The sequence below is a fragment of the Antechinus flavipes genome, chromosome 3, assembly GCF_016432865.1.
Source record: "Antechinus flavipes isolate AdamAnt ecotype Samford, QLD, Australia chromosome 3, AdamAnt_v2, whole genome shotgun sequence".
NCBI classification, from domain to species: domain Eukaryota; kingdom Metazoa; phylum Chordata; class Mammalia; order Dasyuromorphia; family Dasyuridae; genus Antechinus; species Antechinus flavipes.
The window spans coordinates 436,705,215-436,732,445 of record NC_067400.1 but is presented as its reverse complement, the minus strand read 5'-3'; the positions used below and the strand labels follow the sequence as shown (position 1 = coordinate 436,732,445).

Genomic DNA, 27,231 nt, shown 5'->3' with positions numbered 1-27,231 from the left:
AGAAAAAAATGCATTTGGTGATCAAGAACTAAAATCTTAAAGGTATAATGTCTGGTACCCTCATATTTATTTCATATTTTTACTAGCAGCAAATAAGCTCTGTATCACTAGCTAAAAAGAACAGATGCATTAGTTGCCACCTCTCTTTACCAAAACCCCACAATAGTCCCTCACTTGATAATAGATCGGAGGAAAAAGGGGGTAATTTTTTTTTAACTTAAAAAGCTATTTTACAGTATTTTTGATATTTTTAAAAGATATTTTATAGCAAAAAGGACAAAAATAAATAATGCTAAGACATTTCTATTACTGTCCAATCCTTTCAAAGACTTTTTGACTATTCAGCAAGAATACAAAAAAAGTTCAAAGAAAGGCCTAATCTTTCTTCCACTGGCAAAAAAAAAAAAAAAAAAAAAAAACCCAGAATCTTTGTGGTTCATAACAAAAATTCTATTGGATTTAAACCCTCTTGCCCCTAATTGGCCTAAGGCATTCTGAGAAACGATAGCTTTTGAAATTCTATGAACAATTCAAACTCAAAATTGCTTGGGCTACTGGGAACAATAAACACTACATGAGGGTCCAAATGCCACCTTTTGAAATTCTATTATACAGTCAACCTGGAAATTACTTGGGAAACTAACAATGAATGCCATCAGAAGGGTCAAAGGTTTCTGTTGTAATAAAATAGTTATACAATTCATTAAAATTTTCCCTGAAGAAAATCTTCAATAAAGTAATTTTCATAATATAAACCTTTTGAGATGGAAGAATTCATAATTATATAGATATTTTCTTTATTAATGACATGCAGTCTAATAGACCTGGCCTGTATATGCTTCTAAGAGGAGAAAGAAAGCCAACTATACCTATACAAGTATAGAACTAAGACTTTCTACAATGGTGTCGCTTCTGAATAATAGTATAATTAATGACTAATGGGAATGAAAAAAACAGAAGGCATTTTAGCTGTTCTTCACTATGGGATCAAATAGTCTTATTACAACTTAAAGCACCAAATATTAAAAAGTTAGTTGTAAACTCAGAGGTTATCTAGTCCAATCTACCTAACACATGAGATTTTCCTGAAATATGTATAACAAAAGTGAAATATGAATGCTGACATATTATGAATAGAAAATAAACTCATGTAGACACACAGACACACACACACACACACAAACACACACACACACACACACACACACAGAGTTAAAAGTCATAATTAGCTATTGTCCTAAGTTTCTAATGCTGGAATTAATGATCATAAAACATGAATATTCCAAATATTGGGGAATATTATTTTGCTTAAATTCATAATATAATGTGTTAAAGTTTTTTTAAAAACTCTTTTCTAAGGGAAATAAAAAGATCATTGTGATTAAATATCTCTATATAACAAACTCGACCTTGAATATGTGTGTGCATGCATACACACATGCATACCTGCATATATGTATATGTATGTGTATGCATGTTTATGTGAGCATGTGTATATGTGCATGCACACCTATATGTGTTGTGTATGAGTGTGTACTGCACAATTTGGTGCAGCAAAATAAAAGGTGCCTGATCATTTCCTTTAAAACACCAAACTGCATTAGATGTAAATATTAAGAATGAATAGCTAGTATGCTATATTGATGGAAGGGAAAGGGAAGAAAATAAGACTATATGTCAGGAAATATGTTAAGTATTTTACAAATTTTATATTCCTTGATCTTTACAATAACCCTGTGAGTAAGGTGTTGTTATTGTCCCCATTTTACAGTTGAAGAAAATGAAGAAAAGAGGTTCAGTAACTTGCTAAGAATCGAACAGGTACTAAGTGTTTGAGGCTAAATTTGGATTCAGTTTTCCCAGGACCACCTAGCTGGAAGAATTGTGATCTAGGGGCAGTTAAGTGGAGCAGTGGATAGAACAGCATCCCTGAAGTCAGGAGGACCTGAGTTCAAATCTGGTCTCAGATACTTACCATTTCCTAGCTGTGTAACCATGGGAAAATCACTTAACCCCAATTGCCTCAGCAAAAAAAAAAAAAGAGAGAGAGAGAGAGAGAGAGAGAGAGAGAGCGAGAGAAAGAGGATTGTGATCTAAAGGTAAAGCATTAAAAAAAAATAACTTGGTTGATTTTAATAATCATTATGATTAATAAGCTATTATTTATTTAAAAAGTATTTGTTACAATATCTAGCACATAGGAGGTTCTATATAAATATTCATTCCTTTCCCTTCCCTCTTTCATCAGTCAACATGTCATTCAAATGTTGAAATTTTTGGAAGAAATGAAACTACTACTAAAATTTTTAAGTGTATCTAGGCAAAGAAAATTTAATCAGTATGTTTCCTATAAATTGTTCACTTTTACAATTATTCTCTACAAGATAGATGAGAAAAATAGGTATAAACTATGCCTTACCTTCCACACTAAGAGAGGGGAAAGTTATCATCATGAGAACAGGTAGAATCATAACTCCATCAAACATTGTATAACTGTAGGAATAAAGAAAGAAATGTAAGCATGTATACATTTGAACTTCAGATAAAAGCTATGCTTTTTTCTGTTTTCTAATTCATATACCACAAATCCAACTTCCTAGTATAATGAGGATATTTCCTCAACCTGACTATATACAATGTGTCTTGGTATAATGAGGGTATTTTCTCAACCTGATTATATACAATGTGTCTTAGAGTAACTTTAAGTCACTAAGACTTTTCAGGCATCCAGTATAATGAAAGAATCAAGTACAAAGTGTCCAATCTTGGCATTCAGAACCATCCTTATGCATCCCAATGATCACCTCTTATTTCCAAATTTCCTTCTGCTTCTAAAAAAGTATTTTCTTTCAGTCCACCTGCATTGGATCTAGGGTTTAACAGATTATCTGAATAATTCAAGAATGCTCTCCATCTCTCCACCAGGAAATCCCTGGTTTCCTTCCAAACACAGATTGAGGTACCCTTTCTTCCAAATTCACTTTGTATTTATGTACTTTATGTACTTATATATGAATACGTCTGTATCTTCCCTTTTCTCCCTCTCCCTCCTTCTTCCTCCCCCACCTACCCTTCTCTTTATCTTGTGTGAAAGATTTTGAATTTTTCAAAGTGTTCAGCCACTAGATAAACATTCCCAAATAATAAGAGCCAATGATTGTGTAGTCCTTTCAAGTTTGGAAAATGATACACACATTATATTTGGGGTGAAGGATGGGGGACATGGACAAGAGTGGCTCAGGATGAACAGGAATGGATGAGTTGCAAAATGCATTAATGCAGAGAGGTTCCAAATGAATGAGATCATAGATTCATCTGGGTGACTTAGTAATAACCCAGTGAAGAAGGTGATATAATACCCCATTTACATTTTACTTGCTTACCATCACACAGCTAATAAGTATCTCGAGGCAGAATTCAAATCCAAGTTTTTCCTAACCTCATAGACCAGGAACTTTTATTCTAAAAGCATACTATTCAAGTACAAATGAGCCATCTATTTTGGGTATAAAATTAAAAATTAATATTTAAAAGCCTGAATAGCAAAACTAGATAGTTCCACTAACTTCAAAAAGAAATTAAATGAATAATATTAGGTCAAATGATTTTATTTCTTTTTCTAAAGGAAGGCAGATTTTCTGTTTCTACATTTTTTAACTATCTATTATTCACCTCCCAAACAGAGATTATCCAGAAGAAAATTAATAAAGGACAGATGAAAACTTAATGTTTTAAAAGTATGAAATTGCATGTCTATCAAAAAGGAAAAGAGATTACAGGGTTCTTCAAGGAATCTTTGTAGGAATAATTTTGAAACTGGTGTTGGTGTAAGCCTCCACTGTCATTTCTTCAATTTTCTAATTTAAGATTTTGAAAGTACAATTTAAATGACTGGTCTGCCAAAGAGTAAGAAAATCAGTGAGCTTACTAACAATAATCCTGTAAGTACTTTATTTTTAAAATATAACTACTGTAAAATCAGAACCTATAATGCAATGCAACACAGTTGCATTGACATCAGTCTCATTTACAATTACTCATGTTATCTTTCCCCAATTTTCCCAGAGGAAGGTGAAAACTCTACTTTATCCAAGTACTTGATCCCTTGGTTCCTCAATTTGTCTCTATCTTTGGAAATCTTTGATAGCTTCTCCTCCATCTCATCCTACTGTCCCTCTTGATCATTTAACTGGTCTTAGTATATATCTGAAGACCAAGGCTCTGCTACTTGTTTTATTTCTTAAAGAGAATCCTACGATTCTTGGTATTGGTTTACAAAACTAGCCTTTTCTATTGGTTTTAAGAAGAATTGCTTTTGTTACTGTGACTCTGTACTGATTTTTCAACCTCCACTCACACATCATGGGCCAGAAGTCTTCATATGAAAAAGATTTACTTTGATTTGATCAACTTTAGGTTTGTGACAATGTCCAAAACACTTGACTCTTGGAACAACCTATAAATCTGCTGAAAACCTGCTGAAAATCATAACCTCTGCAGCCTTAGCTTTGTGCCTTTATTATGATCATACATGAAAAGGAAATGTTGGGAAGAATCCCTAAGTTAAAAAAGAAAGAAATCCCTTATAAAAAGACATTAGGGAAGAGGAGGGAGATGGACATTATTGTTTCATAAGCAAAAATCAACCACCACATTTTTTTAATCCCACAAATGCAATTAAAAAAAAAATTCCCCCAAATGCCTTCCACCAAGGCTGGTTAGTTATTATTATGCTCTACCAAAGAACCAAAAATAAAACACTAATTTAGACTCTTGAAAACAAAGACAAAAGTAGATACAGATTTTACTCTCCTATGCTATCTAGCTCAGCCTAATCTACACTGTTCAGATAGCTGAAAGTCTGCCAACATTTTTGGAAAAGATGTCAAGATCTCTTGCCGGTTGCCATTTTGTTCTAGAGAATGGAGTTGCTGCTGTAAGCTGGGTAATTCAGCTAGTTTAAAAATAATCCTGCAAAAAGGAAAAGCATTTTGAAATAAATGTCCTGATCAGACTGTGATCAAAATCCTCATTGCCCTTAAATCCCAACTTTTGACCTTCAAGGTTTTATTTCTACATAAAACAAGTGACTAAAAATACCTGATTTCCCCTCAAATCTTCTGTCCTTCAGTATTATCTTACTGAGTGGTTTCAACTAAGGAATGAAATTTGAAATTATGGCATAAAAATGAACAGCTCATACCCCTTTACTCAATAATTTCACTGCTGGCCATCTACTCTTAATGAGGTCAAAAACAGTAAGACTCAATAAGTACCAAAATATTAATAGCAACACTTTTATGGCAACAAAAAACCAGAAGCAAGGTGGATGTGCATGAAACAACTGGCATCTAAATGTAATGGAAATTTTTTTGTGTATACATTAAATAAGAAATTCAGAAAAATATGAAAATGTTTCTACAAATGACAGTAAATAAAATAAGAACCAGATAAACAATATACGTAACAAAAAAAAAAATTAGAAGACCACTAGAAGGAAGCCAAAATTCAGAGAAATTGTTATAATTCATCTAACTACTAAATATAAGACAAAGAGACTTATATACCATTCTCATGGATATTAATCATAATAGTAATAATAAAAACTGGAATTTATAAAGGGTCATAAGCTTTACAAAGCACTATGGACCTTATCACATCTGATCCTTACAATGACCCTCCCTATGACACAGATGGTATTTTTTTTTGGGTGGAAACTGAGGCAAATATAAAGTAACTTGGATGTGATCACATAGCGAGTAAGTGGCTCAAGTAGCATTTGAAATTAGGTTTGTTCTGCTTCTAAGTCCAATACTCTCTCTTACCACTGTACCATTTAATTTCTTTGTAGAAATGTGAAGAGTGAAGAGTACTAGAAAACAGAAGATTGAATACATTGGCAGGTCACAGCCTTTCAAATGTTTTTCCTTATTACAAACGAGATCAATTTCAGTGGGGTATACAGTAAAGGGAAAGTCATACCCTAGTAATAAGAGTGTAAAATAAAATTAACAAAAAAAAATAAAAATATGAGTTGAGTGGAGCAGGGGAAAGAGCACTAGAGTTGGAATAAGAAAGATTCATCTTCATGATTTCATATCCAGCCTCAGACAGTTAATAGCTTTGTAACCCTTAGCAAGTCACCTAATCCAGTTTGCCTCAGTTTCCTCATGTGTAAAAGAACCTAGAGAAAGAAATGATAAAATATTCCAACATATCTTTCCCAAGAAAACCCCAAAATCAGTCATGAAGAAATACAACTGAAATAACAGAAATACCTAGTATATATTTGTATATTTGTTACATTTCTATTTCCCTCTCTTAATATAAGTTCCTTGAAAGTCAAGATTGTTTCCTTTTTGTCCTTAACTGTTTCTTCTCTTTAGCACACATTAGGCACTAATGGATAAGAGGTTGGCATAATTTTTGAAGTTCTACCAAAGTATCTTTTTCTGGAAATTTGTTGTATCCCAAATATTTATGGGTTCTGTCACTCCAAAACCAGTTCAAAAGCTTTATCTGGTGTTAATATGAGAAAAGCTTGGAGGAGCTCAGATAGAGACGTGTCTATTCTCCATGATCTTGGCTCCACCCCAGTTGCCATAATTTCTGTCATACTGTGGCACTTCCTTTTAGGACTACATTAAGAGCACATTACTCCTTTTCTCCTTTCTGACCTTCATCATGTTAATATCATACCTCAGCTGCATTCTCAAATCTGGAACCTCCTCACCTTGGAACAGTCATCCATCCGTACTGCATCCTTCTAACTTTGGAACATCCATCCTTATGCCAGGCCCCTTCCCTCATTAGAGTTTTTCTCAGGGTCTCCATTTGGTGGAAGAGGTCAGCCTAATTTCATTTTTCTTCCACCTGTACTTCTGACTTCCCAAGGATCTCAACACCATTATAATGCTGGTATCTTCATGATTCTCTTCCCCCTTCTCATTTTTACTCTGTGTGTGTGTATGTGTATGTATGTGTGTCTGTACACTGCCATCTTCATTTGAATATAAGCCCCTCAAATTATCTTTTGTTTTACCTCTATTTGTATCTTTAGGACTTAGCACACAGTAAGTATTTAATAAATGCTTGTTTCCTTGCCTTGTTAACTTCCCAATAGATCATAAATACTTCCAAAAAATCCAAAAAATTCTCCCCCAAGAAAGTATAGATATCTCTAGACTTAATGTGTCCTTTTCAACATGGTATTATTTCCTGCACTGACCTAGTCTCATTCTCTTGAGAGACATAATGCTCCCATGGTACTCTACTAAAAACAGATCCATTACCAGTGCAGGAGAGATAAAGCTGCTTTCCAAATCCCATGGTACTCTTCATGCTCCATTTATAGATCACACTGATACTCAGTTTAAGGAACTTACATTTCACTCAATTTCTAACATGTGTGGGCTTGAGACCAAGCTTGGCACTTATCTTACTTGTCAGAATTTACAGCTGGATAAAGCCACAAGATACATCACATACATTACTGAATAATCATCATAATACATTTTGATACAGGTCACAGAATATGCAGCACTGCAATCATCTCTGGAACTCAGGACAGGAGCCAAAACAACAGACCCTGATACTCCACCAGAATATAGGATGATGTCTCTGAAACTTAAATCTGTCAAGAACTTGCCCCAACTCTCATCTCCAACTCCATCCTCCTCTCTCCACTCCTCTTGATGGTTCCCCACTATTTGCTTTGACATAATACCCTTCCCTGGCATTTCTTCTCACCAAACAGAGCGACACAAAACTAATTTGCTCTGGGAAGACTTCCTAGATTAACTTCAACCTTTCTCTTATCATTCAAACATGCTATGTCTCGCTAGCATTTGAGTACCATTATCTACTATTCTATTTTGCATTGCCTATGCATTATAATAATTCTCAGATCATGTCTGCCCCAGATACTGTCTATAAGCAGATATTTAACCTCTCAACCTCAGTTTCATCATTTGTAAAATGGGGATAATAATAGTGCCTACTTACAAAGTTGTTATGAGGAACAAATGAGAGAACAGAAAGTGTTTTGTGAACCATAAATCATTGTAGTCATCCTATGCCTTTCTTTAGTTATCATAACTTGAGAATCCTAGATATTTTTACATCTGGATAAGCACTGTGCTAAAGACAGACAGATAGTTAAAAAGTCATATAGATTATTAGGCATTATGAGAAAGAGACAGATGGAAAACCTTATATAGCCAAATTGACCATGAGCTGGTCACAATCTTTCTGAATAAGTTTCTTCCTCTTTAAAATAAGAATAATTATAGTTGGACTGCTTAGTTGACTAGAGATGTTGCAAAAAAAAGGCCTCGGTAGCCATAAAGCACTATATAAAGGGCTCAATCCCTTGATATTATAAATAAGTATATTAAGACCCAAAGAATAACTCACCCAAGTTTCTTTTGAGCAAAGACCCTGTATTCCACTCTTTTAATGTCCTTACGTAGCACCTGTTAAAATTGTATGGACTTATTTTCACTCAAATAATCACTGGCTTATATCCAGGGGTATACTGAAGCCAACTTGGACTGACTTTAGTCTACTGTTAAATTTTCCATTTGAGCATTTATGGCAAATTCTACAAATCATGACATGATTTATTGTTTAATGCTAATAATATAGATTAAACTTAAAAGTGAATCCTGCCTACATTTTACACATATACACATACCCAGAAATCCAGTTCTTAAAATTCACCATATAATCAACTTCTTGCTTACCTCTTTAGAAATTTATATCAGTATTTTTAAAAGAAAATGATCAATATTTAGATGCATATATTATACTTCTACTTAATTTGATACTTGTAGAAAAAAGCAATTTCCTCTTCTTAATTAAATCTCATATTTTCAAACACTCTTATTGTTATACTGAACAAGTCACTCACTTCCTTATGTCTGAATAATTATAAAACAGAGAAGTTATTTTTTTTTAATTTTTATTTAATAATTACTTTATATTGACAGAATCCATGCCAGGGTAATTTTTTTTTTTTTTACAACATTATCCTTTGCACTCATTTCTGTTCCAATTTTTTCCCCTCCCTCCCTCCACCCCCTCCCCTAGATGGCAAGCAGTCCTTTATATGTTGAATATGTTGCAGTATATCCTAGAAACAATATATGTTTGCAGAACCGAACAGTTCTCTTGTTGCATAGGGAGAATTGGATTCAGAAGGTATAGATAAGCGGGAAGAAAAACAAAAATGCTGATAGTTCACATTCGTTTCCCAGTGTTCTTTCTTTGGGTGTAGCTGCTTTTGTCTGTCATTTATCAATTGAAACTCAGTTAGGTCTCTTTGTCAAAGAAATCCACTTCCATCAAAATATGTCCTCATACAATATCGTTGTCGAAGTGTATAATGATCTCCTGGTTCTGCTCATTTCACTTAGCATCAGTTCATGTAAGTCTCTCCAAGCCTCTCTGTATTCATCCTGTTGGTCATTCCTTACAGAACAATAATATTCCATAACATTCATATACCACAATTTACCCAACTATTCTCCAATTGATGGGCATCCATTCATTTTCCAGTTTCTAGCCACTACAAACAGGGTGCTACAAACATTTTGGCACATACAGGTCCCTTTCCCTTTTTTAGTATCTCTTTGGGGTATAAGCCCAATAAAAACACTGCTGGATCAAAGGGTATGCACAGTTTGATAACTTTTTGGGCATAATTCCAGATTGCTCTCCAGAATGGCTGGATTCGTTCACAACTCCACCAACAATGCATCAGTGTCCCCATTTTCCCGCATCCCCTCCAACATTCATCATTATTTTTTCCTGTCATCTTAGCCAATCTGACAGGTGTGTAGTGATATCTCAGAGTTGTCTTAATTTGCATTTCTCTGATCAATAATGATTTGGAACACTCTTTCATGTGAGTGGTAATAGTTTCAATTTCTTCATCTGAAAATTGTCTGTTCATATCCTTTGACCATTTATCAATTGGAGAATGGCTTGATTTCTTATAAATTTGAGTCAGTTCTCTATATATTTTGGAAATGAGGCCTTTATCAGAACCTTTAACTGTGAAGATGTTTTCCCAGTTTGTTGCTTCCCTTCTAATCTTGTTTGCATTAGTTCTGTTTGTACAAAGGCTTTTTAATTTGATGTAATCAAAATTTTCTATTTTGTGATCAGTAATGGTCTCTAGTTCATCTTTGGTCACAAATTTCTTTCTCCTCCACAAGTCTGAGAGATAAACTATTCTATGTTCCTCTAATTTATTTATAATCTCGTTCTTTATGCCTAGGTCATGGACCCATTTTGATCTTATCTTGGTATATGGTGTTAAATGTGGGTCCATGCCTAATTTCTACCATACTAATTTCCAATTATCCCAGCAGTTTTTATCAAATAATGAATTCTTTTCCCAGAAGTTAGGGGCTTTGGGTTTGTCAAACACTAGATTGCTATAGTTGACTATTCTGTCTTGTGAACCTAACCTTTTCCACTGATCCACTAATCTATTTCTTAGCCAATACCAAATGGTTTTGGTGACTGCTGCTTTATAATATAATTTTAGATCAGGTACAGCTAGACCACCTTCATTTGATTTTTTTTTTCATTAATTCCCTTGAGATTCTCGACTTTTTATTGTTCCATATGAATTTTGTTGTTATTTTTTCTAGATCATTAAAATATTTTCTCGGAAGTCTGATTGGTATAGCACTAAATAAATAGATTAGTTTAGGGAGTATTGTCATCTTTATTATGTTCGCTCGGCCGATCCAAGAGCACTTAATATTTTTCCAATTATTTAAGTCTGACTTTATTTGTGTGGAGACTTTTTTATAATTTTGCTCATATAATTCCTGACTTTCCTTTGGTAGATAGATTCCCAAATATTTTATGGTATCAACAGTTATTCTGAATGGAATTTCTCTTTGTATCTCTTGCTCTTGGGTTTTGTTGGTGATGTATAAAAATGCTGAGGATTTATGGGGATTTATTTTGTAGCCAGCTACTTTGCTAAAATTATGAATTATTTCTAATAGCTTTTTAGTAGAATCTCTGAGGTTCTCTAGGTATACCATCATATCATCTGCAAAGAGTGATAGTTTGGTTTCCTCATTGCCTACTCTAATTCCTTTAATCTCTTTCTCGACTCTTATTGCCGAGGCTAGTGTTTCTAATACGATATTAAATAATAATGGTGATAGTGGGCAACCTTGCTTCACTCCAGATCTTACTGGGAAAGGTTCCAGTTTTTCCCCATTGCATATGATGCTTACTGATGGTTTTAAATATATGCTCCTGACTATTTTAAGGAAAAGTCCATTTATTCCTATGCTCTCAAGTGTTTTTATTAGGAATGGATGTTGGATTTTATCAAATGCTTTTTCTGCATCTATTGAGATGATCATATGGTTTTTGTTTGTTTGGTTATTGATATAGTCAATTATGCTAATAGTTTTCCTAATATTGAACCAGCCCTGCATTCCTGGTATAAATCCTACTTGGTCATAGTGTATTATCCTGGTGACGATTTTCTGTAATCTTTTTCCTAATATTTTATTTAAGATTTTAGCATCAATATTCATTAGGGAGATTGGTCTATAATTTTCTTTCTCTGTTTTCAGCCTACCTGGTTTAGGTATCAGTACCATGTCTGTGTCATAAAAGGAGTTTGGTAGGACTCCTTCAATCCCTATTTTTTCAAATAGTTTATTTAGCATTGGAGTTAATTGTTCTTTAAATGTTTGGTAGAATTCACATGTAAATCCATCTGGTCCTGGGGATTTTTTCTTAGGGAGTTGATTGATAGTTTGTTCTATTTCTTTTTCTGAGATGGGACTGTTTAGGATATTTACTTCCTCCTCTGTTAGTTTGGGCAAGCTTTATTTTTGGAGGTATTTTTCTATTTCATTTAAGTTGTCGAATTTATTGGCATAAAGTTGGGCAAAGTAACTCCTAATTATTGCTCTAATTTCCTCTTCGTTAGTGGCGAGTTCTCCCTTTTCATTTTTAAGACTAACAATTTGATTTTCCTCTTTCCTTTTTTTAATCAGATTTACTAAGGGTTTGTCTATTTTGTTGGTTTTTTCATAGAACCAACTCTTAGTTTTATTAATTAATTCAATAGTTTTTTTACTTTCAATTTTATTGATCTCTCCTTTTATTTTTAGAATTTCAAGTTTAGTGTTTGACTGGGGGTTTTTAATTTGTTCCTTTTCTAGCATTTTTAGTTGCAAGCCCAATTCATTGACCTTCTCTTTCTCTATTTTATACAAATAGGCCTCTAGAGATATGAAATTTCCCCTTATTACTGCTTTGGCTGCATCCCAGACATTTTGGTATAATGTCTCATTATTATCGTTTTCTTGGGTGAAGTTATTAATTATGTCTATGATTTGCTGTTTCACCCAATCATTCTTTAGTATGAGATTATTTAGTTTCCAATTATTTTTTGGTCTACTTCCCCCTGGTTTTTTGTTGAATGTAATTTTCATTGCATCATGGTCTGAAAAGGATGCATTTACTATTTCTGCCTTACTGCATTTGAGTTTGAGGTTTTTATGTCCCAATATATGGTCAATTTTTGTATAGGTTCCATGAACTGCTGAAAAGAAAGTGTATTCCTTTCTGTCTCCATTACATTTTCTCCAGAGATCTATCATATCTAACTTTTCTAGTATTCTATTTACCTCTTTGACTTCTTTCTTATTTATTTTGTGGTTTGATTTATCTGATTCTGAGAGTGCAAGGTTAAGATCTCCCACTATTATAGTTTTACTGTCTGTTTCTTCTTGCAGCTCTCTTAATTTCTCTTTTAAGAATTTAGATGCTACACCACTTGGTGCATATATGTTTAATATAGATAGTGCTTCATTATCCATGCTACCCTTTAGCAAGATATAGTGCCCTTCCTTATCTCTTTTAATTAGATCAATTTTTGCTTTAGCTTGATCTGAGATCAGGATGGCTACCCCTGCTTTTTTGACTTCACCTGAAGCATAGTAGATTTTGCTCCAACCTTTTACCTTTAACCTGCATGTATCTCCCTAGTTCAGGTGTGTTTCCTGTAAACAACATATTGTAGGATTCTGGCTTTTAATCCATTCTGCTAATCGCTTCCTCTTTATGGGGGAGTTTACCCCGTTCACATTTATGGTTAGAATGACCAATTCTGTATTACTTGCCATCTTGTTAACCCCGGTTTATGCTTTTCTCCCTTCTTTCCCCTTTCCCCCCTTCTCAGTATTAAGCTTGTGAGCACCACTTGCTTCTCACAGCTCTCCCTTTTTAGTATCCCTCCCCCCGCCTTAGAGTTCCTCCTCCTATCTTACCCCTTTCCCTCCCAGTTTCCGTATTCCCTTCCGCTTAGCTTATTCCTTCCCTTTTCACTTTTCCCTTCTCACTTTTCAATGAGGTGGGAGAAATTTCACCATAGATTGAATATGTTTTAAGATTTTTCACTTAAAGCCAATTCTGAAGGCAGTAAGATACCCACTACATTCATCCCCCTCCATTCTTTCTCTCAGATATAATAGGTTTCCTATGCCTCTTCATGAGATGTACTACCCCCACTTTACCCTTTTTCTGGTACAATGTCCTTTCCACATCACTTTCTAGAACAAGGTATACATGTATTCTTTATACATCTATATAGTCAAAATGTAGTTCCCAAGATTAATCTTTACCTTTTTAGATTTCTCTTGAGTTCTATATTTGTAGATCAAACTTTTTGTTAAGTTCTGGCTTTTTCATCAGAAATAAATGAAATTCGCTTACTTCGTTGAATGTCCATCTTCTTCCCTGGAAAAAGATGCTCATTCTCGCTGGGTAAGTTATTTTTGATTGCATACCAAGTTCCTTAGCCTTTCGGAATATCATATTCCAGGCCCTTCGATCTTTTAATGTGGATGCTGCCAGATCCTGGGTGATCCTTATTGTGGCTCCTTGATACTTGAATTGGGTTTTTCTAGCCGCTTGCAATATTTTTTCCTTCGTCTGAGGGTTCTGGCATTTGGCCACTATATTCCTTGGTGTTTTGATTTTAGGATCCCTTTCAGTGGGTAATCGATGAATCCTTTCAATGTTTATTTTTTCCTCTGTTCCTATGACTTCTGGGCAGTCAGTTCTCTTTGATAATTTCCTGGAAAATAGTGTCCAGGCTCTTTTTTTCATCATGTTTTTCTGGAAGTCCAATGATTCTCAGATTGTCTCTCCTGGATATGTTTTCCAGATCTGTTGTCTTCCCCAGAAGGTATTTCACATTCTTTTCCATTGTTTGATTTTTTTGGATTTGCTTGACTGATTCTTCTTGTCTCCTCGAGTCATTCAATTCCAATTGTTCAATTCTGATTTTCAGTGAAGTATTTTCTTCACTCACTTTTTAAAAATCTTTTTCTAATTGTCCCATTAAGTTCTTTTGTTCTGTGGAACTTTTTTCCATTTCGCCAATTTTGTTTTCCAGTTCACCAATCCTATTTTTCAAGGATTTTACTTCTTTATCCACTCTCTCTTTAACTGACTTCTCCAGGCTCTTTTGCCAAGCCTCCCTCTCCTTTTGCCATTTTTCTTCTAGCTCCCTTGTGAGAGCCTTTTTAATTTCCTCCATGAGATTCATCTGTGCTGAGGAACATATGATCTCCTCCTTTGGGGATTCACCTGGAGACTGTTTGTTTTTAGTTTCCTCAGGATTTGGAGTCTGCTCTCTATCTGTATAGAAGCTGTCAAGGGTTAAAGTCCTCTTCAGTTTCTTGCTCATTCTGTCTAATAATCAAAGACAAACTAGCAAAGAAAAACAGAAAAAAACTGGAGTCTTTCTTTGGGGGAGGGGCTGCATGTGTTACCGAGCTTCCTCTCCACACTGCGGGGGACAGCAGTGAGACACTAGCCCGACTGTGCTGCGCCTGCGCTCTGAGATCCCAGAGCGTGCTGAGTCACTGTGGGGGGGGAAGGAGGGGCGGCCAGGTCCCGAGAGACTCCAGCTGTTTGGGGTTGTATTCTTCAGCCCTGGTGTTTTTAGCTTCTCTGCTGGGCTGCTGACTTGTTGCCGGAGCAAAGTATCCAGTCCTGTAGCGAAGCTCTCCCCGCAGAGACTGCTGCGATCACTCCCCACCCCCTCTCCAGTCTGCTCCCGTGCTCTCACTGCCACTGCCCGCCACCTGCGCCCGATCTAAAACCGTCCCAGCCCTCCAGTAAAGACAGACCTTTCTTGGCGAATCTCAAGGATGGCTTCTCTTGGTAACTATTTGTGGGTTTTTTTTCAGTCAAGCATTAATTCAGAGGCTTATAATGAAATGGATAGTGAGAGAAAGCGTGGAGCTTACACAACTGTGTGCCTCCTCTCCGCCATCTTAACCGGAAGTCCAAACAGAGAAGTTATAATTGATGGTCCCTCCCATCTCTAGATCTATGCTTTTATGATCCAACACAGTTCAGTAGATTATAAGCCTCCTGAAAGCAGGGACAGTCACAGTTTTGTAATTATATTTGCAGAACAGTCTCTTGCACTTAGGAGACAAAATAAATGTCTATCAATTGACTCATACTACTGCTATTCTGAAACCTATCTTGGATAGAGCACTATAACTGAGTCAAATAATTATATCCAACATCCATTGTATTTAGATTTAGAATAAAGAAAAGGGCTGGTGTTGACAAAAAATTTTTTTTAGCATAAGGTGAGACCAGGTAAATCTGTATCTTTTTTCTCTCTGAAGGCAAATATGTCATCTGTGTTTTATTTGATTTCTTTGAGGAAGGAAATAACTACTATTTAAAGCCTACACAGTATCTTTAATTATGCCCACCCAATGGTTTAAGCGAAAGAAGCATACTTTAGTTCTAAAGAAAAAAACCTGGTCAGCTTCTCTGTGTCTCCAGACATCCCCTTAAAAACAAAACTCAAGAAAAGGATTAGGAAACTAAAGAGGTGGCAGAAATGAAACTAATCCCCAATCTGAGGGTTCAACTCTTTTATATAGGACTGGACAAATCAATTCTATTTGATCAGATACTTTCCTATGAAGGCAAGAGTTAATATTTCATTCCTAATGCAGTTTCAATTTCTAGAGTTGAGTTTTTATATTGTGCCAAGAAACACGGTATTTATTAGGAAGGGAATGAAGTTCCAGGAGAGGTTATTGAAATTTTTTTGAAAGAGAAACAGATTTTCATCTTTAAAAACTGTATTAATAATCTTTATCCATTAGTTGTAGTTCTACTTTAAAAGTGATATAGAATGAGTTAATTTTCTCTTCCACATGACAGCCCTTCAAACATTTAAAACCTCTATTATGTCTCATATGGATATGAAGTCCTTCTAGAAGTCTATTCTAACCTAAAAACAGCTCTCTCAACCATTCTTCACTTTACATGGCTTCCAGTTGGTACAAGAAAGAAAGAAGGACTCTCTGATGGTTCCAACGAAAAATGAGTTAGGTTTTCCAATAGCTACATCACCCTCTTGACTAATTTTGGGAATGAGGTCCCAAAGTAAAATTTTAGGTGTATTTGCCCCACCTGAACAGTCAAATTAACTTTTATAATCTCAGTATCTGAAAATTCTTTTAGCCATATGCAGACCATATGTTTGTCCCTCTTAAATTTCATTATATAGATTTCTGCCCCCCAATCCAATCTATCCATTTTTAAAATCTTGATTTTAAAAAGAATTAGCTATTTGACTCAATTACCCATAAATTCAAATTTTATCAGTATTACATCTAAGCATACCTCTCTCCAAACTATCCTTAAAAAGGTGTCTACTTCAAAAAACAAGATGCAAGCCAGCATATGCTGACCTATTAACATTCAAAGGGTGTGGTTCTCTTAATACTTCCAAATTCTCCTAATAGCCTTTTTATTCAATCCACTAGCATATCATGAAAAACTGGAAAAACATTCTTCCCCTTATTCACCATTCCAGAAATGAAAATCACTGGAACAGTTAAGTTGTACTGGTTCATTTGAAATGCTGAGAGCGCTGACACCATCTCAGTTGACTATAAGGTCACCAGAGGAGGCAGTAAGCAAAAGTTTAAGTATTCCTTAATGTCTGCTATCACTCTTGCACCTTGAGAATTCTGCTGGTACATTTACCTTAAAATGAATCAACTGAAAATTGAGAAGAATAAAAAAAAGGAAAGACATCTTGTTTTCCTTATACTTTTCTGGATTTCTTTTACTGGTAGGCTAAGGAAGTTTTAATCATCTTCTCCAGGCTATTGATGGAAAGAGGGAGAAGTAGCTTCTGAACTCTTCAATAAATTCATAGGATCACATATCTAGAACTCAACCAGACCTCAGAATTCTATTTTATAGACAGCTCTTATAGATTAGGTGATTTGCCCAAGGTCATATAAGGAGTTAAGTGTCAGGTGATATGTGACCCTGTCCTCTAATTCTCAAGCCAGCAGACATTATTTTTATATATATTCTGTTCCACCTCATTAGTACAAAATTCCTTTATATAGTCCTACTATTTAGTAACTCCATCAAAAAAGAAATTGTTAGTTTGGCATGACTTCTTCATATACTCATGCTGGCTTACTTTTTGACATTCACAAACCATCTGTTTAATAATCTGCTCTTGAATTTTGCCAGTGATTGACATTAAGCTTAGTGGTCTATAGGCTCCATAATTCCCTTTGCCCTACACCTTTCGAAAACTGGGACATTTGCCACCCAACTTCTGGCATCTCTCCTGTCCTTCAAATTTCTCAAAGATCACTGAGAGTAGTTTTGCCATTGCCTGAGATGTATAATTCATTTTTGTCTGGAGAACTGAACTCTTTTGAAGACAAATATATGTTCTTATAATCTTTCTCACCATCTTTGGCCATAAATCTCTTTTTCTGTGGCTCCTACGCTTTCTAGTTTGAAGACAGTTTGTCCTTGAAGGGATATACAATCAATAGGTAGAATTATTCAACATTTTAAACTTTTCTCTACGTTCCCCAAATACTATTCCAATCCTTCCCTTGATCATCTTCCTGCTCCAAAAATACCTTTAAAAGTTTTTTTCTTCAAAATCTGTTACAAAAGTGTTTAATCTAGATTTTATCATTCCTAATACAATACTTAGAGGTTTCTGATACAGTTCCATCTTGATCATATGTCCCTTGCTTCCATCTCGTGTGTGTGTGTGTGTGTGTGTGTGTGTGTGTGTGTGTCTGCTCTAGGTACCTCTTCTCTCCCTACCTCCTCCACACTCACTCATCTCTCCAGTTTACTTCAACCAAGTACTATATCTCATTTCTAGCCTGTCAAATGTAATTTTTTGTGTATTGTTTTTGCCTCTTTTTAAGAATGTTTGAAGAGAAAGTAACTAGCATTCTTCACTGATGTGGCCAAAGTGCCCTAATAATTCTACTTCCCCAAAATAAAAGGAAAGCACTAACTTCAGGACAATTACACAAATTTTTAGTCTAAAGTTAGGTTAGAGGATAAGAGATATATTCTGGGGATAAAGCTTGAGTTTCTGTTTTAAAAACAACATCTAAACAACTGCCACATCCTACGTGTGACCAAAGTAGCCATTCCCAAAATGACTCTGCAGTCCAAGGTTATATTTAATCAGACCTCAGCATCAGCTGGTTTCCAACACACTGGGCACTGATGAGATGAAGTAAGAGAGGGATGCACCAATAACAGACACAAAGTAAACTCCCAACTGGAAGCGCCATACCATAAAAATGAATGCAAAACCTTTCAAATGGCTCAGGAATGGCCCACTAAATGATACATTTTTTTCCTTAACACTCTACTGGTTGAAATGTTGATTCTCAAATTGCCATTGCTTGGTTTTATATAGGCTTTAATAGTGCCTGGGGTCTTTGTATCCAGAGTTTCGGGGGATTAGCATATAATTTTATCTTACATGATTGATGAATACAAATGGTTTCTTGGACACATTCTACTGTGTTGAAATCCAGCCCTTGGATCCGCTCATCCTGCACTTATCGAGAATGATTACAGATTGTTTCAGAGAAGTGGAGGATTCAGCTGAAAGAGTTACATTATAAAACATTCAAACCATGTCATGAGAGACAGTTGAAGACACTAGGGATGCTTAGCCTAGGAAAAAGATTAAAGGGGGAAGAGGATGATAACTGTTTTCAAATATTTGAAGGGCAGCCAACATGGAAAAGAGACTGAATCAAGGATGAGTAACTCACATTATCCAAGACCCTTTCCCACATATTTGCCTTTCTTTGAGGCAGATATCATTCACTATTTTACAGATTTGGACATGTAATAATTTCATAGTTATGCCACAAGTTCTCCCATCTGTATATCACATAAACACCTGAGTACATACACAGAACTAATAACTAGAAGAATCAATACAGGGCAGAAGCAGATATCCTAACTAAATATCACCTCTTTCCAATATGTCCTACCACCTTTTGATAATTTTTTTTAGTTGATCTTATGAATAGAAGTAGGAAAAATAAGTAGAAGTTATAAGAGGAAGATTCATACTCAATACAAGACAGAACTTTCTTACAATAATCAATAAATGTTTTTTAAGCATCTGTTCTGGGACAGACACTGCGTGAGGTGCTAAGAATACATACACAAATGTGGAACTGCGAGGTATAACTAATATAACCCTTGAGGTTACAAGTATAACCAAGGTTACAAGTGTAATACTTGAGGGTCCCTGTCTTTCAAAGAGAAAGAAAATATACCTGACAAGTAGGTGGCACAGTGGCATTCAAAAGAGACCAATTAAAAGAAAATAGTCTGAAATGAGATTCAGATTATCATTACTAACTGTTCAATTAACATAAACTAAGCATTAGGAGACTAATTCAAGAAATACTATGCAAGTGATTGGGGAGAGGGAGAAGGAGAAGAATCATATGATTTTCATGATTATGAACTTAAATGACTTTGAGAATGATGTCTCAATTACTGACATGCATATCTCACAGTTGCTTTGAATAAATAGTATACTACTTTATCTCATAATTCTTCTTCCCTTCTCTTAGACTGCTGAGTGGCAAATGAAATATAAAGACAAGAGAAACTTCATAAACAGAAAGGAGTATACATCATTCACAGTTGCACATGGCACCTTCATTAAAACTATGTACTAGAGGCAGCTAGTTGGTGCAGTGGATAAAGCACCAGCCCTGAAGTTGGGAGAAGCTGAGTTCAAATCTGGCTTCAGAATTTGGAACTATGCTCAAAAAGTCATCAAACTGTGCATACCCTTTGATCCAGCAGTGTTACCACTGGGCTCATATCCCAAAGAGATTTTAAAGAAGGGAAAGGGACCTGTATGTACAAACATGTTTGTGGCAGCCCTGTTTGTAGTGGCTAGAAACTGGAAATTGAATGTATGCCTATCAGCTAGAGAATGGCTGAATAAATTGTGGTATATGAATGTTATGATATTTTATTGTTCTGTAAGAAATGATAAGCAGGATGATTTCAGAGAGGCCTGGAGAGACTTCCATGAACTGATGCTAAGAGAAATGAGCAGAAACAGAAGATCATTACATACTTCAACAACAATACCATATGATGATCAATTCTGATGGACGTGGCTTTCTTCAACAATGAGATGATCCAAACCAGTTCCAATTGTTCAATAATGAAGAGAATCAGCTACACCCAGAGAGAGAACTATGGGAACTATGTGGACCACAACATAGCATTTCCACTCTCTCTGTTATTGTTTGCTTACATTTTTGTTTTCCTTCTCAGATTTTTTTACCTTCTTTCTAGATCCGATCTTTCTTGAGCAGCAAGATAACTGTATAAATATGTATGCATATTTTGTATTTAACATCTACTTTAACATATTTAAGATGTACTGCCATCTAAGGGAGGGGACGGGGGGAAGGATGGGAAAAGTTGAAACAGAAGATTTTGCAAGGATCAGTGTTGAAAAACTACCTATGCATATGTTTTGTAAATAAAAAGCTACAATAAAAATAAATTAATAAATAATAATAATAATAATAATAACAACAATAACAACAACAAATCTGGCCTCAGACACTTAACATTTCCTCACTGTGTGACCCTGGACAAGTCACTTAACCCCAATTGCCTCAGCAAAACAACAATAACAACAACAACACCTATGTACTGGAGCATAAAAATGCAGAGAAGCAGAAATAGTATGTTTTATGATATAGTTCTAAAGTGTTAGTATCACAGTTCCAAGTACTGCCTAAAAATATTTATTCCTTTTCATCTTTCCCAAGCACAATGGAGGAAAATTATACTCAATTATAATCAATAAAGGGGTCCCATAGAAAGGATTAAAAATTAATTGAATGTTAATTTATTCCTAAAGAATTGGTAGGGGAAAGAAAAAAAAATCACAGAAACACCAAATAATTTTATTAAAAATAATGACAATAATGACAAATGTTTGAAATGCAGTCACAGTAGTCCTTGGGAGAAAATGATTACTGTATCTCTAAATGCTTACATTGACAAAAGAGAATGATCAGGGCAGATGGACTCAGAAAGCAGAATGAAACAATGTTTAGTATATAGCCTAGGTAGGAATTTATTTTGCTTGACTAGACATATTTGTTACAAGGGCCTTTTCCCCTCCATTTCCAATGGGAGAAAGATAAAAAACAATAGCAAACATTTAATAGCACTTTTTATTTTATAAAGCCTTTGAAGACTTTTATTTTCAAAACAATCCTGAGAGGTGCTATTTTTATTCTCATTTAACATTTGAGAAAACCAAGACTGAGTGAGTTTAAATAACTTGTTTAGAGTCACACAACCAATAAGTTTCTAAGATTGTATTTAAACTCTGGTCTTCCTGACTTCAGGTCTCCAATACTCTATTCATGGTACCTTTCTCCCTAATTGTCTCAAAATATAGATTAATTTAAAATGTAAAATTTAATTGTAAACATAAAAATTATTAACAAAACCAAAATAAGGGAATTTTATCATTTTCCCTATTTGTTTTTTAATTCAACATGCCTTGGGAGACTGGAGGAAGGGGTGTATGAGATGAAATAAGTTATAACCCCAAGTAAAACTCACTCATAAAGCTCTGTACTTTGCCAGTTTATTAGATTTAAACATTCATATTTCAGGCAAACTCTTCTACTTACTGTCCTCATGTACATTTCATCTTTTACCTCCCTCCATGCCTCTGTATAGACAGTCCACCTCTTCCCTCTCCCTTAAAAGCATTGCCTCTTCACTTCCATCTCTCAAAATCCCTAGTTTCCTTCAAAAACTCAGAAAAACTGTTTCTGTTTCAGACCTTTCCAGATATCACCAGGTGCTGCTATGCCCAACCACTCACTTGCCTTTAGAAGCAGCTCCCAGAAGCGGTAGATAGAGCACAGGGCCAGTAGTCAGGAACACCTGAGTTCAAATACAGCCTCAGACACCTGCTAGCTGTGTGATCCTGAGCAATTCACTTAATTTCTGTTTGTCTCAGTTTCATCTCTAAAAAAAAAGAAAAAAAGAAAGAAAAAGAAAAAATAAAGAAAAGCAATAGTATCTACTTCCGAGGGTTGTTGTAAGTCTCAAATGAGATGACATTTGCAAAGTGTTTATCATAGTGCCTGGAACATAATAGGTACTACATAAAATCCAGTTTTTACTTTGATTACTTTTTGCATTTACTTATGTGTAATTATATGTTTAGAATATAAGCTCTTTAAAGACAAAAACTATTTCATGGTATTCTTTATACCTCAATGGCTAATACAGTTTTTAAATACTTGTTTACTGACTTGATCCTTCATGGGATTTACAATAACAAAATATGAAAGCAATCCAAATTATATTAAACATAAAAGGAGAGTTCCAAAGGTCAAGCATGAATATATAATAACTACAAAACATTCCTTACCTCTTAACCTAGTAATCTCACTGCTATATAAATATATATGTATGTGGCATGCATATGTTTGTGTGTGTGTGTGTGTACATGCATATTCCCTATTTTAGAGAGTCTATTAAGAAAGAACGAATTATTTACATAAATATAATTCTAACAATTGTGTTTCTAGAACTGAGAATAACAATGATGTGGCAATGACTGAGCAGTGGTTTATTAATATAACGGAATATCCTTGTGCCAGAAATGAATAGAAAGAAATTTGGGAGGACTTTGTATGAAGTGATGTAGAGACTCTGAATAAAAACATTGACTCTAGCCATAGGAAAAAATATAACAGCAGTTATGAATTTATTTTTAGAAAGAGATAAAGATCAAAAGAGAGCATGAAAACAAACAGAACATTTGTTATCTTTAAAAATACTTTTGTTTTAATGTAAAATCCTCTTTTAATTTTATTTGAATGTTTCTGTTGATAGTTACTAGTTTAGAATTTTTTAAAAGTTTAAAAAAAAAAATCAACCCAAAATGCATATAAGCAGAGATCTGAAAAGGGAGCTATCACTTGGTGATAAGCACTATCATCCCACCTGGTTTAGTGTAACCTTTTCATTTAGTCTCCTGGCCATAAAAACAAGATGCCCATAATAATCCTGCCTATAAACCTTTTCACTAGCACATATAGTGAACACACACAACAAGAAGTCTTATCAAGTTGGGCCAGGACTACACACATTGTGACCCTCTAGTATGGTGTATACCTGTATCCCAGAGATTGGCTGACTAGCTCATATTTCATGAGGTTCCTTGGAGAGGATTTTTTGGGGGGAAGAAGAGGAAAGGGAAGGGAGGGAAAGGGGGAGGGCACAGAGATTAGTAAAAAGAGTTTTCATGTTATGCATAAGTTTTCATGAACTGGAGTTTTCTTTCTTCTTTCCAGGAGATTCTCAAAGAATTCCCAAATCAAAGCACCTCTAAAGAATCCTATGGATTTCTCTCTTTAATTTAAGAAACTTCTGGCTCAGACTCATTTCTATAAATACCTAACTACTTTTGAGGGCATCTAGTTGGTACAGTAGATAAAGTTCAGCACCTAAAATCACCATGAGTTCAAATTTAACTTTAAACTGGGGCAAATACTTCAGTTTCCTCATCTGTAAAATGAAATGGAGAAATGGCAGACCACTTTAGTATCTGTCAATAAAACTCCAAATGGAATCATGAAGAATAAGAGATGGCTGAACATCAACAAAGTACTTGTAACCACAGGGCCTGCAACACACACACACACACACACACACACACACACACACACACACACACACACACACATCCCTACCTTAGTCTCAAAGTAAATACATTCTACTGGTTTCCTTGTGACCTAGTGTTTTAACACATCCCACAATCCAACCCAAAGGATAAGATGAAACAGAAAGGAGGGGGAGGGAAAAGGGTCTAAATTAGCCATTTCTGGTGTAGGAAATGCAGATTACCTTTTGTTTTGCAATTTATAGTCAGAGGGATGAAAGGTTAAATTAGAAAAAGAAAGTCTCTGCCCTGAAGGAATTTTTAATTTACTGGTGGAAGACAATACACAAAAGGAAGCAGAAAGTGTCAGGGATCCCAGGAGAAGGCACAAGTCACAGGGGTATAAGGGTGATATAGTGTAGTTCTTGCTGTTCAACCCAATCACAGAAGCTTAGCTGGAAAATTCTAAGCCTTCTATAAAAGGAAGCTTTGGGAGATGTGACTAGACTGAGATCACACAGAGAGATAGGTGGAGTAATAATCTGAATCAAGAAGACTTAAATTCAAATACAGACTCAAACACTCCAGATCATCTTGGGCAAATCACTAAATTTTTCTTGATTTCTTTCCTCATCAGTAAAATGAGTATAATAATGACACCTACCTCCCAGAATTGTTATGAGGATCAAAGGAGATACTATTTGAAAAGCACCTTGTAAATCTTAAGTATATGTGTATATGTATATGTGTGTGTGTGTGTGTGTATATATATATATAAATATATATACATACATATATATATATATATATATGTATGTATGTATACATAGATATTATTTTTAGTGGCCAGTATGGGGCAGACATGTAACTTGAAGCCAGGTCTTTCTGACTCAGAGGCTTCTGTTCTCTATTCCATAAAACAAGCTGCCTCTTTAGGCAAATAATGGTTACTTTCAGGTGTGTGTATATACATATGTATATATGTGTGTGTGTGTGTGTGTGTGTGTGTGTGTGTGTATGTAGGCTTCTCCCACATGGGAAGTGAGCAATTTTCTTTATAAATGCTTGCCCTACACTCAAGCATCATAGAGGTATGGGAAAAGATGATTCAAAATTTAAAAGATCAGAGTTTAGTCTGAGAAGGGAATAGCTATACAGAAAAACAAAAAAGGAACCCTGAACTATTATATAATAATAATAATCTTATCTCATTTTAAATCATACTTCCTTATGAATTCAAGCAATAGGTCTATACTTCCATCACCTCTCCTAATTATCCTGATAATCAGTTCAGCATTTCAAAGGTTTTTGTTTTAATCCTATTTTTCAAGTGTTTCAACAAAATTCAGTTCTCTTTAATAAATCCTTTCTAAGCACTTCATCAGAAACCCAAGATTAATCTTGAGAAAACATAACTTCATTCATGCTCTTTTGATTTTGGAATTATTTAGGGCAGCAAATCAAATGACAGGAATGTTCTAATATATGTTGAATATAACCATTCCCAATTACATGAATGTATGACACCAATTTGCAAAATATGTTGGTTATCCAAAAGAAAACTATCCTAAAATCACTTCCTCAATTATACTACTTATAGTTTAAATTCTTAAATAAAAAACTTTTTTAAATCAAAAATTAAAATTGACATTTTAAAAATTGGAAATGGATTTTCCCTTCGCTAATAATTTTACAAGCATTGATAAAGACATTTTTTTTGCCTTTCTTGATACTATTAACCCAGCCCTTATTAACGCAATGGCTAGAACACAATGGCATTTAATAAATGCTTATTAACTTGAGAAAATTTACCAAATTTATTAAATTTATAGAATTTACCATATTATGTAGGATTATTGCTGTACCTGAGGTAAATTAAAAGAATATATTAGGGTTATTGAAGTATATTACTTAGATTCCAATTCTGCAGAGTAACATATAAGAAGTGGAGGAGGGGGAAAGAAGAGGGAATTGTCACACGCTGAGGTTCCGTGGCAGACAGGAAAAGCCGGATGTCTGATTCTCTTGCATGGGGTGATACAAAGTAACCTCTAGGATATCTCATACAGATTGAAAAGATCTATTTACTTGGAGTCTTATATTGACAAATTATCCACGAAGTCCTAATAGGTATTGACACTATTTAAAAGGCCAGACTTATAATATCTATTAAGAGCTTTTGGAAAAGACAAGGAAAAGAAGTGTCAGAAAAGTAGAATTGGAAACCACAAGATTAGATGTCAGAGAGAAGGTAAATTAGTACATTTAACAAATATTCAAGGATCTTTAAAGTGTAAAATAAGTTTAAACAGGACACTTAGCAAATGAATTTCGAGAATGGGGCGACAAGTACCCAAACCACACAAACAGAACTCTTTAGACTGGCCCTTATCTATTTACATAAGCTAGCACCAGAAACTAACTTCATTTGCAAATCAATCAACTCAGCAGGATTTTGCTGACTAGGATAAAATGACTAAAGCTTTTTGTAATTATTTTCTCCAGGCCCATAAGTTTAAGTGGAAATTGCTTACAGCCAAGATAAAGAAAAAGCTATTACAAATAATATTTCAAGACTTTCCTTGTCCCCAAGCTCTTCTACTCCTTTCCCCAAGTCAGTATGTGATTAATGGAATTCTCTCACAACTTAGCTGCTTGACTGGCAAAAACATATTTCAGGCTAAGGCAGAATCAGATAATTATGGTATGACTCAACAAATCCACAGCTGTTCATTTAAATATATCCATCAAAAGTATAAATATGAACATTCGAATGAAAATGAGCCACATACACAGGGGTCAGTGTGCAAGTTGAATTGGTTAACATGAAAGTAACCACAACATAAAACAAAATAAAAAGGCTGATAAGATTTCAGAGGGCAGAAGAAACACAGAAACGAACAGGTGTCCTTTGCCCCTCCTTCTCCTCCCCCCCCCAAAAAAAAGTCACAGATCTCTAAAAGACAAAATTGAGGGGGAAATGGTCAGATCAGTACTGTACAAAAATAATGAAAATTGGAGAAAAAGAAAAGCAGCTGACTTCCTATATCTTTCTACTGAGGCAACTGGAGTTAAGTGACTTGCCCAGGATTACACAGCTAGGAAGTATTAAGTGTCTAAGGCTGAATTTGAACTCAGATCTTGCTGACTCCAGGGCT

At 34.9% G+C, this 27,231-nt stretch overlaps 1 protein-coding gene across 2 annotated transcripts in view; it reads right to left on the bottom strand.

The window, feature by feature from the left end:
• Nucleotides 1-27,231, bottom strand: part of ACVR1 (activin A receptor type 1) — a 154,875-nt gene that overhangs the window by 68,146 nt on the left and 59,498 nt on the right. The window contains exons 2-3 of one of the 2 annotated variants that reach the window (XM_051986348.1): nucleotides 22,287-22,428; nucleotides 2,420-2,493 (exon numbers count right to left, since the gene is read on the bottom strand). In XM_051986348.1, the coding sequence (XP_051842308.1) occupies nucleotides 2,420-2,486 (67 nt within the window). In that variant the 5' untranslated portion in view covers nucleotides 2,487-2,493; nucleotides 22,287-22,428. The remainder of the gene's footprint in view (nucleotides 1-2,419; nucleotides 2,494-22,286; nucleotides 22,429-27,231) is intronic. The other variant, XM_051986349.1, reaches the window with a different exon arrangement.